Source organism: Aspergillus piperis, assembly GCF_003184755.1.
Source record: "Aspergillus piperis CBS 112811 unplaced genomic scaffold BO85scaffold_4, whole genome shotgun sequence".
Classification (NCBI taxonomy): Eukaryota; Fungi; Ascomycota; class Eurotiomycetes; order Eurotiales; family Aspergillaceae; genus Aspergillus; species Aspergillus piperis.
The window spans coordinates 1315812-1330172 of record NW_020291594.1 but is presented as its reverse complement, the minus strand read 5'-3'; the positions used below and the strand labels follow the sequence as shown (position 1 = coordinate 1330172).

At 49.6% G+C, this 14361-nt stretch overlaps 5 protein-coding genes across 5 annotated transcripts; 3 read left to right on the top strand and 2 right to left on the bottom strand.

The window, feature by feature from the left end:
* Positions 1 to 289: 289 nt before the first annotated feature.
* BO85DRAFT_229310 (uncharacterized protein) lies at positions 290 to 1782 on the top strand. Its single transcript, XM_025654771.1, has 3 exons — positions 290 to 562; positions 659 to 1188; positions 1454 to 1782. The coding sequence occupies exons 2-3, from the start codon at positions 670 to 672 to the stop codon at positions 1667 to 1669; spliced, it is 735 nt and encodes a 244-aa protein (XP_025518435.1). The 5' UTR covers positions 290 to 562; positions 659 to 669; the 3' UTR covers positions 1670 to 1782.
* A 3095-nt stretch (positions 1783 to 4877) lies between these two features.
* On the top strand, positions 4878 to 7052 carry BO85DRAFT_485647 (protein kinase domain-containing protein; the record flags this gene model as incomplete). The annotated part of the gene is made up of 1 exon (XM_025663337.1): positions 4878 to 7052. One exon carries the CDS (start codon positions 4878 to 4880, stop codon positions 7050 to 7052), a length of 2175 nt encoding a protein of 724 aa, XP_025518434.1.
* Positions 7053 to 7854: 802 nt separating this feature from the next.
* On the bottom strand, positions 7855 to 9510 carry gel6 (putative 1,3-beta-glucanosyltransferase; the record flags this gene model as incomplete). Its single annotated transcript, XM_025661509.1, has 3 exons — positions 7855 to 8961; positions 9084 to 9295; positions 9360 to 9510. The coding sequence occupies 3 exons, from the start codon at positions 9508 to 9510 to the stop codon at positions 7855 to 7857; spliced, it is 1470 nt and encodes a 489-aa protein (XP_025518433.1).
* A 2202-nt stretch (positions 9511 to 11712) lies between these two features.
* Positions 11713 to 13059, top strand: BO85DRAFT_229107 (uncharacterized protein). Its single transcript, XM_025654769.1, has 2 exons — positions 11713 to 12060; positions 12137 to 13059. The coding sequence occupies exons 1-2, from the start codon at positions 11930 to 11932 to the stop codon at positions 12918 to 12920; spliced, it is 915 nt and encodes a 304-aa protein (XP_025518432.1). The 5' UTR covers positions 11713 to 11929; the 3' UTR covers positions 12921 to 13059.
* On the bottom strand, positions 13015 to 13708 carry BO85DRAFT_229089 (uncharacterized protein). The gene has a single exon (XM_025654768.1). The coding sequence runs from the start codon at positions 13556 to 13558 to the stop codon at positions 13109 to 13111; it is 450 nt and encodes a 149-aa protein (XP_025518431.1). The 5' UTR covers positions 13559 to 13708; the 3' UTR covers positions 13015 to 13108.
* Positions 13709 to 14361: the final 653 nt, after the last annotated feature.

Here is a 14361-nt window from a genome sequence, read left to right as displayed (position 1 = left end):
CATAAGAGTTTCACGGAAATAGTAGCAGTCACAGAAAACGGGGGTTGACCTGCCACCTGCCAACTACTACTTACTTCATGGTCTGACGAACTCGAGGTACATCATCGTCCCTCATTGGTCCCAACATTGTAGTTCTGACTGCACAGTGCAGACAATCCTGGAGCGCCAGCCAAGCGGAAGAAGGCGACATACGAGCCTAGCCCCATTTTAGAAGCCTGATGTCGGGTTGTGTCTCCTATGGCGCCTAAAACCGGATTTCCTGGCCGCCTCGGGTAAGGAAAGTATGCAGGGCGAGAAACGAGGGTATCGTTCGTAGTAGTAAACCGTTCCCCGAAGTGATAGATGCATCGGGTGCTGTTGGTAGTCAGTAACAGTAGTAATAGTAGTAGTGACCGGGTCGATATGATGTATATAAAAAGGGGGATTTCCAAATGGCCCGTAGTATACACAATCTATTGTGTCTGTGTGTCTGTGTGTGTGCCTGAGTTCAGTTACAACTGTTCGAACAGTTCTTGTCAGCTTAGCCAAAGGTGAACTGCAACGGTCAAGTCCACCACCATAGGTACTACTGTCCAGTCCCTTTGAATTGATAAGCAAAGAACAGATCAGCAGGAAGATCAGGCAGACAGAATTTACATTTTGTATATGTACGGAAAAGAAAAAGAAAAAATGGGGGTCAGCAATCCAGTCAAGTATGTCTTGCGCCTGTCCCTGTTCACCAACAAGCGAACCGAGCAGCAGCAACAACAACAACAACGACAACATCGACAACATCACTCCCCCTCCTCCATCTCCCCCATCTCCCCCATCTCCCCCTCCTCTACCTGGAAAGGGAAAGAAATTGACTTTGACCCGCCCATCGAGGTTCGCTGGGGCGCAGTACAGTACCCAGATGACTATGCAGCATTGACCGATGGTCATGCCCACATGGCGGTGAGCGCAATCGACTCGCATCTGGGCAGCAGCAACAGCAGCAACAGCAGCAGCAGCAGCAACAGCAGTAGCCGCAGCAGGAGCAGCGGTAGCAGTAGTCGGACGGGGTTGGTGCGCATCGCCAGCTGGGCTAGTCTGGCTGGAGATCGATGTCGGTGGACGATGGAACAGGAACGGAAATTAGCGATTGCGAGAAGCGAACTGGCTCGATGTCAGAAAGCTTGGAGTTCGGAGCAGGAATTGTGGATTGCTCAAGTATGTTTCATCCCCCTTTTCTCTTTTAGCTGTCTTTCAAATAAATCTCTCTTTGGAATTCCCATTCTTTCTGTGCGTGTGTGTGTGTGCTTCGCTCTGCTTGTTCACGGTTGTGAGACAAACACATCTATACCCCTGTTCTGTCTGACTTTCACCGAATGAATGAACTCACACCCCCATCTCACACATTGACGGGACATGACATACAGCAGACCCTGCTGTACCTGCATATGACTAACCTTTTCACGTATCTACGTAAAACCAGATCGAAAAGTTGCACGAGGAGAAAGAAGCCCACGAACAGTTCATCCACCACCGAGCGAAACAACAGGACGAAGAGCAGCAGCATTTTCGCAAATCCTGGATTCGACGGAAGTCTTACGAAGAGCAGCAACAACAACAGCAGCAGCAGAAACAGGTTGCTCCAACTACGCAGAGGACTAATAGTCGATTGCGGCGGATACGGCGCATGGGACCATAGTTATGTTAGGGTCGTCGGAAGTATAGTGCCTCGCTAGGCTCAAAAGTAAGTAGATAGTCTATGGAGCTTTCGACGTCATGATTGGCACCGACGTGAAACGATAACCATTTCTGACAGGTGATTTTCTGTTGATCGATCCTTTTTCTCGCTGGTCAGGAATTAGGTGTTTAACGTCATTTTTACGACTTCGTCTGTGTGTCTGAATGTGTCTCTTTCTAATTGCGATCAGCTCTGCAAGGCAACCCATTTTGGAAAAAGAACGAGGAAGGCAGGAAGAGATAATGAAGAATAACACAGAAGGTTGGAAAGGAAAAAGGGGGGAAGAGACGAGAATTTTGTCCATGATGACCTCCTGCATGAATGGCTTGTACTAGTTCTGAGGCTTGGGCTTGTGGGTTTTATTTTCGTCTCTCTCTCTCTCCCCCCCCTTATACCATCCACTTTCTCTTTTCTTCGCTGTCGATCCAGCTGGCTGCGCATCTTGATCTTCCCGTTGGCTCCGGAAAAGGATTTTTCTGTTGAGCAGGGAATCGAACAAGGAAGAAGAAAAAGAAAACAATGAATGCAATACTTCGCACAAGCATGGCTATTATTTTCCCGGACTTAGGGGCGATCCTGCTGCATGGAATGATCATCTGGCTGCCACATCGATCATTCTTTAGAGTAGAGCATGGTATTGAAGGCGGGTGGTATGCCTTCTATGCTTTATCGAGAGCGAGGTCTCTGGGTATAGAGAGGTCCTCCATGGATACTTTCTCCTGTTCATAGTATGGTCTATAGATACTACATCAGGCAGGAGTAGTATTTACTGGAGGCTCTGGTTAATTAGATATAGTCTGCTTACTACCACTGAAGAAGGCTCGCAAAGATAAGCCCGCAAACTCCGCGGCAAAATACTACTATAACCGCGCCACGCCATATCAAAATCAATGGCTTAGTTCATGTCACCCTGCAACAAACCTAACCATGTCAAATGAAGACACTAACTTAGTAGAGCCGAAGCTACCCCGGCGGACCGGCGAGCACCGCGCGAGCCCCCCGAGATAAGCAGGAAGGAGTGCGGCGAAGATCGAAAATTTGGGGCTTGTCTACATGAGACGTGCGGACCGGCGAACTACTGTACGTACCTTTTTCTTCCTCTAACCCTCATGATAGTCTCCATTTTGCGAACACAAGTACAAAGTAGGCTACTGTAAGCCTTATCATAAGGTCGAGAGCGAGGTTAGGTTCAAGTATGGATACAGCGCGCGGGCCACTTTTGCCCCAGCCACCTGTTCAGGCTGTGTATGTGTTGTTGTTGTTGTTGTTGTTGTTGTTGTTGTTGGCTGTTTGTGGTTCTGCACTATTTGCATAGAAGACAAAAACCACCATTGAAAAGCATTCATCTGATGGATCATATTTCAAGCCCTCCTTTTCCATTCCCATGGGATGAATAACTGGACAATGGCAATGCAAAGTAAGCAATGGGCTTATCTCGGGAGGCCGTGACTAATGGCGGGATTTTCATGAGTAAACTTTGGCTGTCCAACTGTCAACTGATAAGCTTGCATCCCGAACCCTCCAGGGGATGACGCATAGTCTGCCCGATCCGGGATCCCTGCCTCGGACTTTTTCGCATAGTATCTACGTATCTTCTTTTTTCCCTATCTTTGGGGAGATTTCTTTTTTTTTTTTATTTACTTATTTTTTATTATTTTTTTTATTTTCTTCCGTGTCCCCTCATAGTGTCTCCGGATGTCGTGTATCGTACCCTCTTTAGCTTTGTTCTTGCCTGCAGTGGCTGTTGTTAGTCGGGATAGATAGGTACTTAGTTGTCTTGCCTCTTTCTCGATCAACGCCACGTCACATTGCTTTTTTACCAAGAAGGATGCGCCTGACGATCAGCTCGATGGATGCAAGACAGATTCTTCTAGTAGAAGAATGATGGCTCACAATGGGCTTGTTACTTATCAATTCGATAGGTGTCGGGTGGCCATGGTGAGGCGATGGTAGACTACTACTATAGTACTAGTTACTGTAAGACAGTATACAATGATGATTCCCAAAAGAGCCAAAAAAAAGAAGTAGTCCGACAATGACTCGAGACCCCGTGATCCGGGAATTCGAGTCACGCTTTGGTCGGCGCTGTTTATCGCGTGGGTTTTATTCCTTTTCTGCATTGAAATTTCCTGCATTGGAAGGAGAGGATCGAGTCCACGCATGCCTTGTATTCCATTCATTCCCCTTCTTGTTTCTTTTCCTCTCGGGTCATCACTCTATCATTATTCTTCTGCCCAGCTAAGTATCGACTAACGAGTTTAGCTTCCCTCCTTCCGAACTCTAAGGACTATACTAGATTCCGCTCTCCTCACTTTGGAACTCCCCCCCACTCCTTAACGGCTTTGAGAATCTCTTTCGCCAGGTTCCTCACTGTCGGAGGCCGGCCTACGGGGCCGTTGCCACTGTCTTGGAGAAACCCCGGCCATTCATTCATCCCCTCAAGCATTCTCCTTTCGGGGCACTGGGATCCTCTACTAGGCTGGTACTTCGTACCCATGGTCGAGCTTGGTTCCTCGGGTGCACTTTCTTTTTCGTATGCTCGTTCCTTTTGCTTGGATGGCCGCTAGGAGCATGTGGTCCCATGTTCGAATTTGATTGTTATCGCTGTGGAACTGGCACCATGACCAGAGGAAAAGTACCTCTTCCCTGCCTCCCTCCCCCTCCTTTAGGTTTCTGATTTTCTTTTCCCCGTTCTACAATCCCGGAATATACTACTATCGAATGGATCCTTCCAATAATACCGTGAATATCCCTTGCTGGGCGCTTGATAAGCCTCGTGTCCACCAGTGAGGTCCGCCACACTCCGCGCGACACTTGTATCCTCCTCCCCCCCGATATTGAGGTATCCCCTTTAGGTTTGATGTTTATTGATCTAATGACAATTTTCTTGATTACCTGGAGTATTCTATTTCCTTTCAATCGATGTGCAATATTGGTTTCAGGGCTTACGCTTTCCTTCCATTTATACCCACCATCTGTCTGTGGCCCGGACATTCTTTGTGACAGCCGCTTGCTGAAGCCCCGTAAAGAGACATGTCTGTCCTACTCGAGTCTGGCCAGGTGTAGGTACCCTGTGACTTTCGAATCCTTCCTTTCGCCGATATATTAGATGTCTGGTCCCGCCTGCGGGGAAGCGCCTGATCTTGGCCCAGATCGCCATGAGTTCGAAATGTCGACGGCCATCACCTCACTCTGGTGGCCCGAGGATCGCGTGAAGGCCACCCTTTGTCCCGAATACGTCTTTAACCACCTACCTTCGAACATCTTGCACCGTCTCGTCAACCCCTTGCCTTGGGGAGAGGGTCTGACCAGCGAGTCTTACTTAGACTGGATCCTCGCCAAGGCCGGTAGAATCTTCCTGATCCTCGTGGATATCGGCATACCGGAGCGCATATTTGCCCTGGTCGATGAATCATTAGATGACACGGATTTACCTTTGTCGGCACCGAGTACCACTCGCCTTCCTCTCGCACCTGAAGGGGACAACGCAACCGTTGCCCACAAATTCTTTCTCGCTCAATGGCGGTTCACGGTACGCGGTATCAATGAAGGCGACCATATCAAGTATACTCAGAACGAGGGCGTCCCCGTGGAGCTTCTTCGTACCGGAACGTCTCTAGTGAGAGAGGGCGTGGAGAAGGTGGTTCTAGCTGGCTCCAAATGTCGTGTGCTGTTGCGAACGCAAGTCTCTATTGGCGGCGCACCGCATTTCTTCGAGGAGAACGAGGTGTTGGAAGAAATCCGCTCTCTGAGAAGGCTAGCCCACGATCACGTCTACTCAATCTACGCCTCCTACTTTGTGGATACCACCGTTTGCATTCTCTTCTCGGGCGTTTACGAGCGAACCCTCATGTCATTCCTTACCGACGTGCCTCAACCTTTCAAGCGCCTCGCCAAGAACAAGCGTCGAGAGATATTAGTCAATTGGCCACATTGTCTGGCGAATGGATTGTCATGGTTGCATGCACATAGCCAGGCCCATAGCCTAATTTCTCCGTCGAACATCCTGGTTGACGCCGACTTTCGGATTTTCCTGGGCCAGTTCGAGGCTCTCGACACTCTTCTTTCCCCACTCAAGCCGGACGACGTTGAAACCTACCAGTATGGTGCGCCCGAGCGATGGGTACGCTCAGTCAGTATTCAGGACACAAGCGCACCAAGCCCAAACATTGCGCTTCCATCAGGGGGGCGTTCGGCTCGCAAACAGTCGTCCCGTCCCGCAATGCTGAGCTTATCGAGATTCCGGGGCTCTCAACCGTCGGATCAGGATACAGAAATACACGCGGAGTCTGTGACGTCGCAGGGAACTGCCATACGTATCGGCCTACGAGGCTCACCTTCTCGGATATCTTTCACCAACTCATCTTCCTCTGGATCAAGCGTTGGGAGCGCCCGCAAGCGCGTGGTATCCTCCATAAAACGACCCATGTTCTACACCCCGTCCATCACTTCGTCCAACTCCAATTCTTCTAGATCATCAACCACTCCTTCTACCACATATGGCCAGTTTGGCTACCCAATCATCGGTTCCAACGCCGCCATCGTTCATACGTGGCAAACACGTCAGTCAGATCCAGAAGCCTCGGACATATTCTCACTGGGAGCAGTATTTCTCGACATCTTCACTCATTTATGCAAGCGCAAGCTCTCTGCTTTTTCACACCACCGAGGGGCCAAGAACCGGACCGCTGGCCGCGGTGGCGGCGTCGCAGACTGCTCATTCCACCTCGACCGAAACGCCGGCCAAGTGAGCTCCTGGATCGCCCTACTGGACAACGATGCGAAGAAACACAAAGATCCCATCTTTCAGGCTGTTCGACCGATGCTCACCGTCGTGCGAAGCATGCTAAACAGAGAACCCATGAGCCGTCCGTCTGCTTATCAGGTGGAGCAGCTCCTGGCCCACTCCCTCCAGAAACTGGACGGAAGCTGTAGCCTCCACTGTACTTCCGACCTGCAAGTCCACGCCCCCAGGACGAAACATCCACTCCGTTTAGGCGCACAAGCAGCCTCGTCATCAGACAGACTCGTCGTTCCGCGAGCAAAGCCACTAGGGGCCAGATCCCCGTCTCCAAGTAGTCCAATGACTGCCGAATTCTCATCAACTAGCTCTGGAGGACCCGTGAGCCTCCGTCCCTCTCCTTCAGCCTCTGCCTCGAGTTTCAGCTTGCCTGATCAGCAATACACGGACAACTATATATATAGCAGCGACACAGATCAAGAGTATGAGAAATACAGTACCTCTTCGTCGCCCGTCCCTTGGCGTGATCCAGATCATGGTCTAAGCCCGGCAGCACACAACGATCCGACATGGAATTACAGCATCGCTCTGGGCAAGCATTAGCCTTTATCATATACTATATACCCGTTCCAAAGCGATAACCACTAGGCACTTGGTTTCTCTCTCTTTGTATCATTGACATACTGCCCTCTCGATCAACGACCAGTCATTTCATCGCCACATTACTGGTATACTACTACACTTTCCCTTCCACTCTTCTATTCTCATGCACTCCGCACATACTACTTGTACACAACGCCATGCCTTGTACATTCTAAGGCTTTTCGGGTTCTTCCTCTCTGATACTACTATATACCTTTACACTTCATTTCTTTCTCAGGAGACTCGGCTTTTTTTATTTTTATTTTTATCTTTTTCTTTCTCATATACTAATATGCCAGTCCTCCTAACGATTGATGACGAATGACCACTTGTGATTGCTTTGGGTGATATCCTTTTCTTGATACTTTCTACCTTTCTGTTTCACTTGTATTCAGCTTAGTCATTTAATCAAATTCTATTTTTGATGCGTACATCTCTTCTAGTATATCTCCGTAATGGATATAAATACGCGTCAAAGGTGAGAGGACATCACAAAGACAATTAAGTTCATTTCATAGTTCCGCCATGACTATCCAGTAGTAAAGTAACCCACCATTCACGCCAATCCCTATCCCACAAAATCAAATCCCAATTCATCATCAGATCCGTCATGAATGGAAACCCACATACCAAAAGCCGAATATAGATAAAGTGATAAGAAGTAGATGTAGAAAGTAAACGATAAGACCCCAAATGGTGGATAAAATACCCGACCACACGCATACTAGTACTTGGTACATCTCACATGCATCTAACCAATCACCTACAACCACCACGCCACGCCCCCAATAACCACACAAAACAGAGCAGACACATCAAGCCGGAACAACAGAAAGCCACTACCCTTTCCAGCATGCATGGACGAAGCCCCGCTCGATGGGCTAAAAGCGGCTACTCCGCTTGGGTTTGTACCTGAAGAGGGAGAAGACTGCTTGTTTGATACCGATTTGGAAGAATCTGCTCCGGACTCGGATGCAGTACCTGTGGTAGTTGCGGTGGCGGAAGCGGGCGAGGTAGCACCATTATCATTATCAGAGTTGTCATCATCAGCATGGACGAAGGCCTGACCTATAGTTGGGAGCGGGGCGGATGGATCCACGGCCCATCCACCATCTGTCGAGGCAGGGCATTCCGGAGGGGAGATAGCCGCGGTGGATTTGACATAGTCGGATAGAGCGACGCCGGTAGGGTCGAGCGTAGCCCACTGGTTCTTGAGGTTATCAAAGTCAGGTTGGATCGGGGTGGGTTCACCCTGGCGAGTGAAGCCGTCCTGGACGATGATATCCTTGGTAGCGGTTGGGGGGGTGTCGGCGCCGGGAGGGCCATACTCGATCAGGCCGTAGTCGTTGGTTTCCTCGATCCATTCGTAGATCATAGCGCCAGACCAGGTGCCCGACATGTGGTCACCGAAGATGGCGGCCTGGTCGGAGAAGGTGCGGGGACGAGCTACGTTGCATCCTGTTTCGGAGAAGAAGATGGGGATGGGGTAGCCTTCTGCTTCGTCTTGGAGGGTTTGGTAGCCGGACAGCTCGTATGAGGAGTCACCGCACCATTCGTAGGCGTTGAGGGAGAAGAAGTCGAGTCGTTCGGCGGGGTCAGAGCGACAGGCTAGGTAGTTCTGCAGCATGGGGCGCAGTTCGGCGATGTCTGCGGCCGAATAGCCGACTGGGATGGAACGGTAGTGCTGCGCATTGCGATAGGATTTGATGTCGCGGGCTGCGGCTAGCACGTAGGGGGCGGCGGCGGAGCCGTCCTTGGTGGTGAGGACTTCGTTACCGACGAAGACTCCGGCGGTGTTGTCGTATTTCTGAAAGGCGTCCAGCACGGCTTTAAAGCTGTCGAATTGGGATTGGTCCCAGTGGGGGTCGTCCTGTGAATTGGGGATGGAGTGGTTAGTTATGGGGTAAGGGTTTTGTTGGCGGCCTGATACGATGATGGTTCGGGTGATAGGTCATGAATAGGGTATAGATGGTGGTGGTGGTAAGTGCATACCTGGGAGATCGCGGTGTCGAACGTGTCGAGATCGACGAACAGGTAAATGCCTGCATCTGCGAAAGCTTTCATGCATCCGTCGTGGTTGGCTTTAGGGTCCACATGGTACACACGGATTGCATTGGTGCCCAACTCGGCCATGCGGGCGGCATCTCGCGTGCATTGAGCGGTGTCAATCAGGGGATCTTCGGGAATGAGTTGATAGGCGATGCCTAGACCATGGTGTGCGGGTCAGTGCGTGAGGAACTATCGTGGGTCGAATGGAGACACACGCACCTTTGATGTAGTATTGGGTGCCATCTTCGTAGAAGAATTTTGAACCAACCGCCGAGATGGTTTGTATGGCACTGGCGGTGGGGGCATAGAAGAACGTGTTGAGCAGCAACGATAGAGCAGTTGCAGATGATGACGAGTGTGTTTTGACCATTGTCTTTTCTCGCAGTCCCTGCACGCGGCTTGGCTCTCTGCAAAGTAATCTGCGATAATAGATCGGGTGGGTACTCTGCAGTCTCCCTTCCGGGGATTCTGACCGCTATCCTTATCCAAAGAGTGATAAAACAGAGCGAATAGACCAGTCCAGTGCGTCGGTATCAATCGAGTAAGACAGAGTGCAGAAGTGAGTAGAACACGCCAGCAAAACTGCCTGCAGCTGTCTGGACAGTGAATGTTGTAAAGCTGTAAAGCAGGGAGATAAGACGACCCAGGGAATGAGAATGCAGGACACTTGCATGGACGAGAAAACACCTGTTCTAATATAACAGATGCACGAATAACTGTTGAAGTCATTCATCCCCCCGGGTATCTACCTTCCCATCGTCCTGGCGCCCTGCCATACCAGAGGTACCGTGTCTGCCCTGGAGGAGACATACTCGGGAGTGTTGTTGCAAGGAGCGTGACGTCAAAAAGAATCCTGCAGCTGTGTTAAACTCATTGTGGCTCTGGGAGTGGATGAGAGAAGGAGAGGCAGTTCCAATCTCCGGGGAAGATGGAATGCAGCACGATCGAAGGGGGAACAGCTTAATGGATGCCAGGGTGCATGGGATCGACAACATGGATTGGGATTGTTTATGCAGGCATTGCAACAAGGTTGTCGCGAACTATGTGAGTACCGCGTCGGAGATATCTGGGACACCACATTCAATAATGTTTGGGTTAAGCATTTTATCTGAATGGAACTTTGAAATTTGGTAACTACAAAGTGTCTATCTATGGGACATTTTACTTCCAGTCAGATATTCCAATCAAATGTTCATGAGTGGTCTGGTTCCTGACCCGAATTGGCAATCCCCAATCCCTCACGTGATTATAGGGGTTTCGCACAACAAAACATTTCCCGATTAGTCATGAATCGTTTCCTTGAAGGAAAAGGAGGGAGCGAGACAGAGGGAAATGAGGTAATAAATCCAGATTATTGCTACACAGTAATTAGATAGACTAATACTAATTTGGCTCCGGGAAATTAAAATCAGAATAAGACTGGAACTGAAATTGAAATTGCTTGTGTTTCTCGCCTGAAACCTGTAGGGCAGGGAGGGCCCGAGTGGATACTACTTAGCACTTATGGTGTGGTAGGAATTGTGTGTCGCAATTAAATCATCCGGTTTGATCGCCTGGGCTGAACAGACGATTAATCTCTCAAACGATAGTGGCTAATAAATCTGAGGAGGGGGCAAAGTGAAGTTGGGTAAGAAGCTACTATTAATATGTATGCTATGATTTTTTTGTCAAGATATGCTGGGAACATGGCACTGGGTGGACACGATCCAGCGATGTCAGGAGGAACCTGACCAGTTGCAAGCCATCGCCCGGGATTGCCCGCCCCCTTATTGCTGGAAGTGTTCTGCTTTGGGCTCTCCGGTCTCGCCCAAAGCACGAGGAGCGATGGGTCTTGGCAACGATCGAGACCCTGGCTGGGCCCACCGCCTAAATAATTAGGATCATCTGGAGATGGGGTCTGTTCTCTGCTAGTTACCGTTACTCTTCGGCCGCTTGACGTAGGATGCTGTTGAGATAATTGAAAAATAAATATGAACTAAATGAGGGAAAAATTCTGAAAAAGCAACAAAAATCAAAGTAGGCAACGTAGACAGCCTCTTCGTTGTGATACAATTATTATATCCCCCCATCCTTCTTGGGGGTTGGAAAGTAAAAAAAAAAGGAGATGCAAGCAGAGAGTTACAAGCAATCGACTAGTGAAAGACGGATCGTCACCGGCTTGCGTGGATGACGGGGCCTCGTCTGACTGGGGCTTCCTTTTCCCGCATGCGTGCCATTTCCCTTTCCAAGGAATCTCCGCCAACGCTTTCATTTCATTTCCTCCTTTTCCTTTTTCATTTCCTGCTTTTCCCTTTTCCACCCCCCTCCCCTCTTTTTTCTTTTTCTTGCCCGTTTCTGACGTGCTGGGGGGTTTAAACTCATACTAAAGTAGATATATCTACAATTCCCATTGTCCCTCCTCCCCTCCCCCCCTTCTTTTTCTTCTTCACCTTATCTACCTACTATCCACCCTCTTACCACACCTAATCCCTCACCAACACACACTCCATTCTCGTCTATTCTGGTCTGGATCATGCTATCCGTGGTTCTCCCGTCTTTCAAATTCGCCCTCTTTGGAAAGCTTCTCCGCCCACTTGTGCCTCGTTTGATTGGCTCGGACTAGTCGTTTCGTGTTTCGCCCAAATTCAACCCTGTTGTGCCTCCCCGGTGCAACGTCATCCTTATTCGCATATTAGTCGTCGGATTGCTATTTTTGTCCCCATCGCTATATATTACCGTCTCCATAATATATTCCCACCTCTTTCATCGTTACGGTCTATCCGTTGCGCAATTAAGCGGTTGACCGCAACATGTCCACCACCAGCACATATTCCCCATTTCGCATCTCTCCCCGGGATCGCGCCAATTTGGATCGCAATGAGGCTTTTAGGCTTGTGAGGGAGCATCTGAGGCGCCAGGAACTGGGCATGAAGGCTCCTAGGTACGTGTCTTCAACCATCAAGAAAAAAAAAAAAAAAATCCGCGGTCAAATATCGTAGCTAATATATCGGCTATAGCTTTTGTGCCGAGCATCGCCATGATACCCCCAGTCAAGAACAGGAAACCTTCCGCCTTCATCGCGATATCATCCACACCATCCTCCTCCCTCTGTTCCTGCTCCACCATCAAGCCTCGCGTATCGCAACCAATGTGCTGCCACGCTACAAAGGCGCGGAATGCGAACGGGCGTTCCGTGGTGAGGCGCGTGGTGCTTATGCATGGCTGCATTCTATTCTGAGCGAAGAGCATGATTGGTATTTGACCGAGCGCTGCCCCGCCTGTATCGTTCTGCACGTTATGAATTCGGAGCCGACCATTCGATTTGTCGCCGTGGCGTGTCTCCTGTCAGACCACTTGCAGGGTCTGGACCTCCCGAGCGCCAAGAGACGGCTGCCTAACTTCGACTTTTGGTACGAATCGCTGGAGAATGCTGTCCGTGAGGATACGTTTTGGGGCGAGGGCTTCTGGCCGGACATCGAATATCGCGCCTGCGCCTTGACCGATGGTGTGAAGCAGCTGGTGCTGCAGTGCTTGGAGCTGCAGGCTGCTCTGGACCGACACGACCTGCAGCCCGAGGAGTCGTACCGACCGACTCAGCGCTCTCGGAATGACTCGTCACGGCCGTCCGTGACGGTCAGGCAGTCCAGCTGCACGCAGCTCCCTGTCATCGACGAAGAAGACCAGAAGCTCTTTGCCAAGGCCGGCGCCAATCGCGGCATGCATCCCTGCCGCAGTGAGCGGCCGCAGAGATTTCATGCTCGCCGCCATGGTGACCCTCGCAGAAGATCGGTGACATCTTGAGTGATCGCAGGGGTGCTTGTGTCAAGCGACCAAGCTGGAAGAACAATCTAAACAGACTACCTGTCGTGGGTCTAGTCGCCAACGGTCTGGAATCATCCTGCATCGGGGATGGCCGAATCCGTCGCCGAAATTAGGAATCGGCCCACTGACGTGAGTTGCAAACTTATTGCAACCACCTCTCAGTGAAACTATCTACAGTCCCGAAGCAAGTAGGTGCGCACGAAGCCTAGACGTGCCACCGAAGTTTCAATGCCCCCGTACTTCCTCATGCAGAAACTCACGGACATCCCCCCGTGGATGTAATGTCGAGGACTGCTTCCGCGGAAATGCCTACCGTTGTGCATGCGTGTGTGGCTTGAGCAGGATTTGTCCAGATCGTGCAATCCTGTAAGCCATTCGCAGCAAGGGGGCAAAAGACGTGGTTCGGGGGCTGAGGTTATTGAGAGGACAGCCACGGTTAGAGTGTGGAGGCAAAATAGCCTCACGAGGTGGAATCCGCAAGGATGAAGTAGTTCTATTCTACTGTATATACTTTTGATGGACGAGAAGAGCAATACATGCACAAACAGCACATTGAACCTATGTCGGTCATGCAAAGTAGAACTGTAACAGAATCGGACACAGACCCGCCCACACATCAGTTACTATCCAACGTAAGCCTCTGACAATGACACAAACACAAAACAAAAAACAAAACACGCAATCCAAGTCGATCAAACACACAATCACGACGTTCTGTAACCAACTATCTACCTCCCAAGTGCTATGTACCTAACACATCTAGCTGGCTAGCTGTAAGATTGTCCATCTGGCTAGCTGACAAGACAAGAAGAAGGCAAGGGAAGTTAAGTCAAAGTGGGGAACTTTCATACTGCATGCATGCATGTTGTCTTTTCAGTTCCATTCAGCAAGCCATGAAAACAAACAAACAAACTAAATCAATTATCTAAATGTCTCTCTCTCTTTGCCCCTCTTTTATGTACTATTCCCCACTGCATCGACAACAGAAAACAAAAGCCAAAGAAAGTCAGACAACGAATGGAAATAATAAAAAATAAACTGAAAATAAAGATAATACAATCCTGATTTTTTTTTTCTCCCAGACCTTTGTATATCTGAGACATGAAGAAGTGGATTCAATTGCGGTAAGTGGTGGTAGTAGTGGTAGTGGTGGTGAACTAACTTACGTACGTACGAATGTGCCGTGTTTTCCCCACATTCTACTACCCGCTAAATATCTGGACTAACGTGTTAGGTTAGATTTGGTTGGCTAAGTAGATTAGATTAGTTGGTTAGTTGGTTAGTAGTTGGTTGGTTTACTCCGCGATGGCGATGGCGAGGGAGGAGTAGAAGTGGAGGAGAAGGAGGAGGAGAGGGGTGGTGGCGGCAAATTCGTATTCATTCTTTCTATCTTGGACTCTTTGAGTATCTGGTAGTGTCT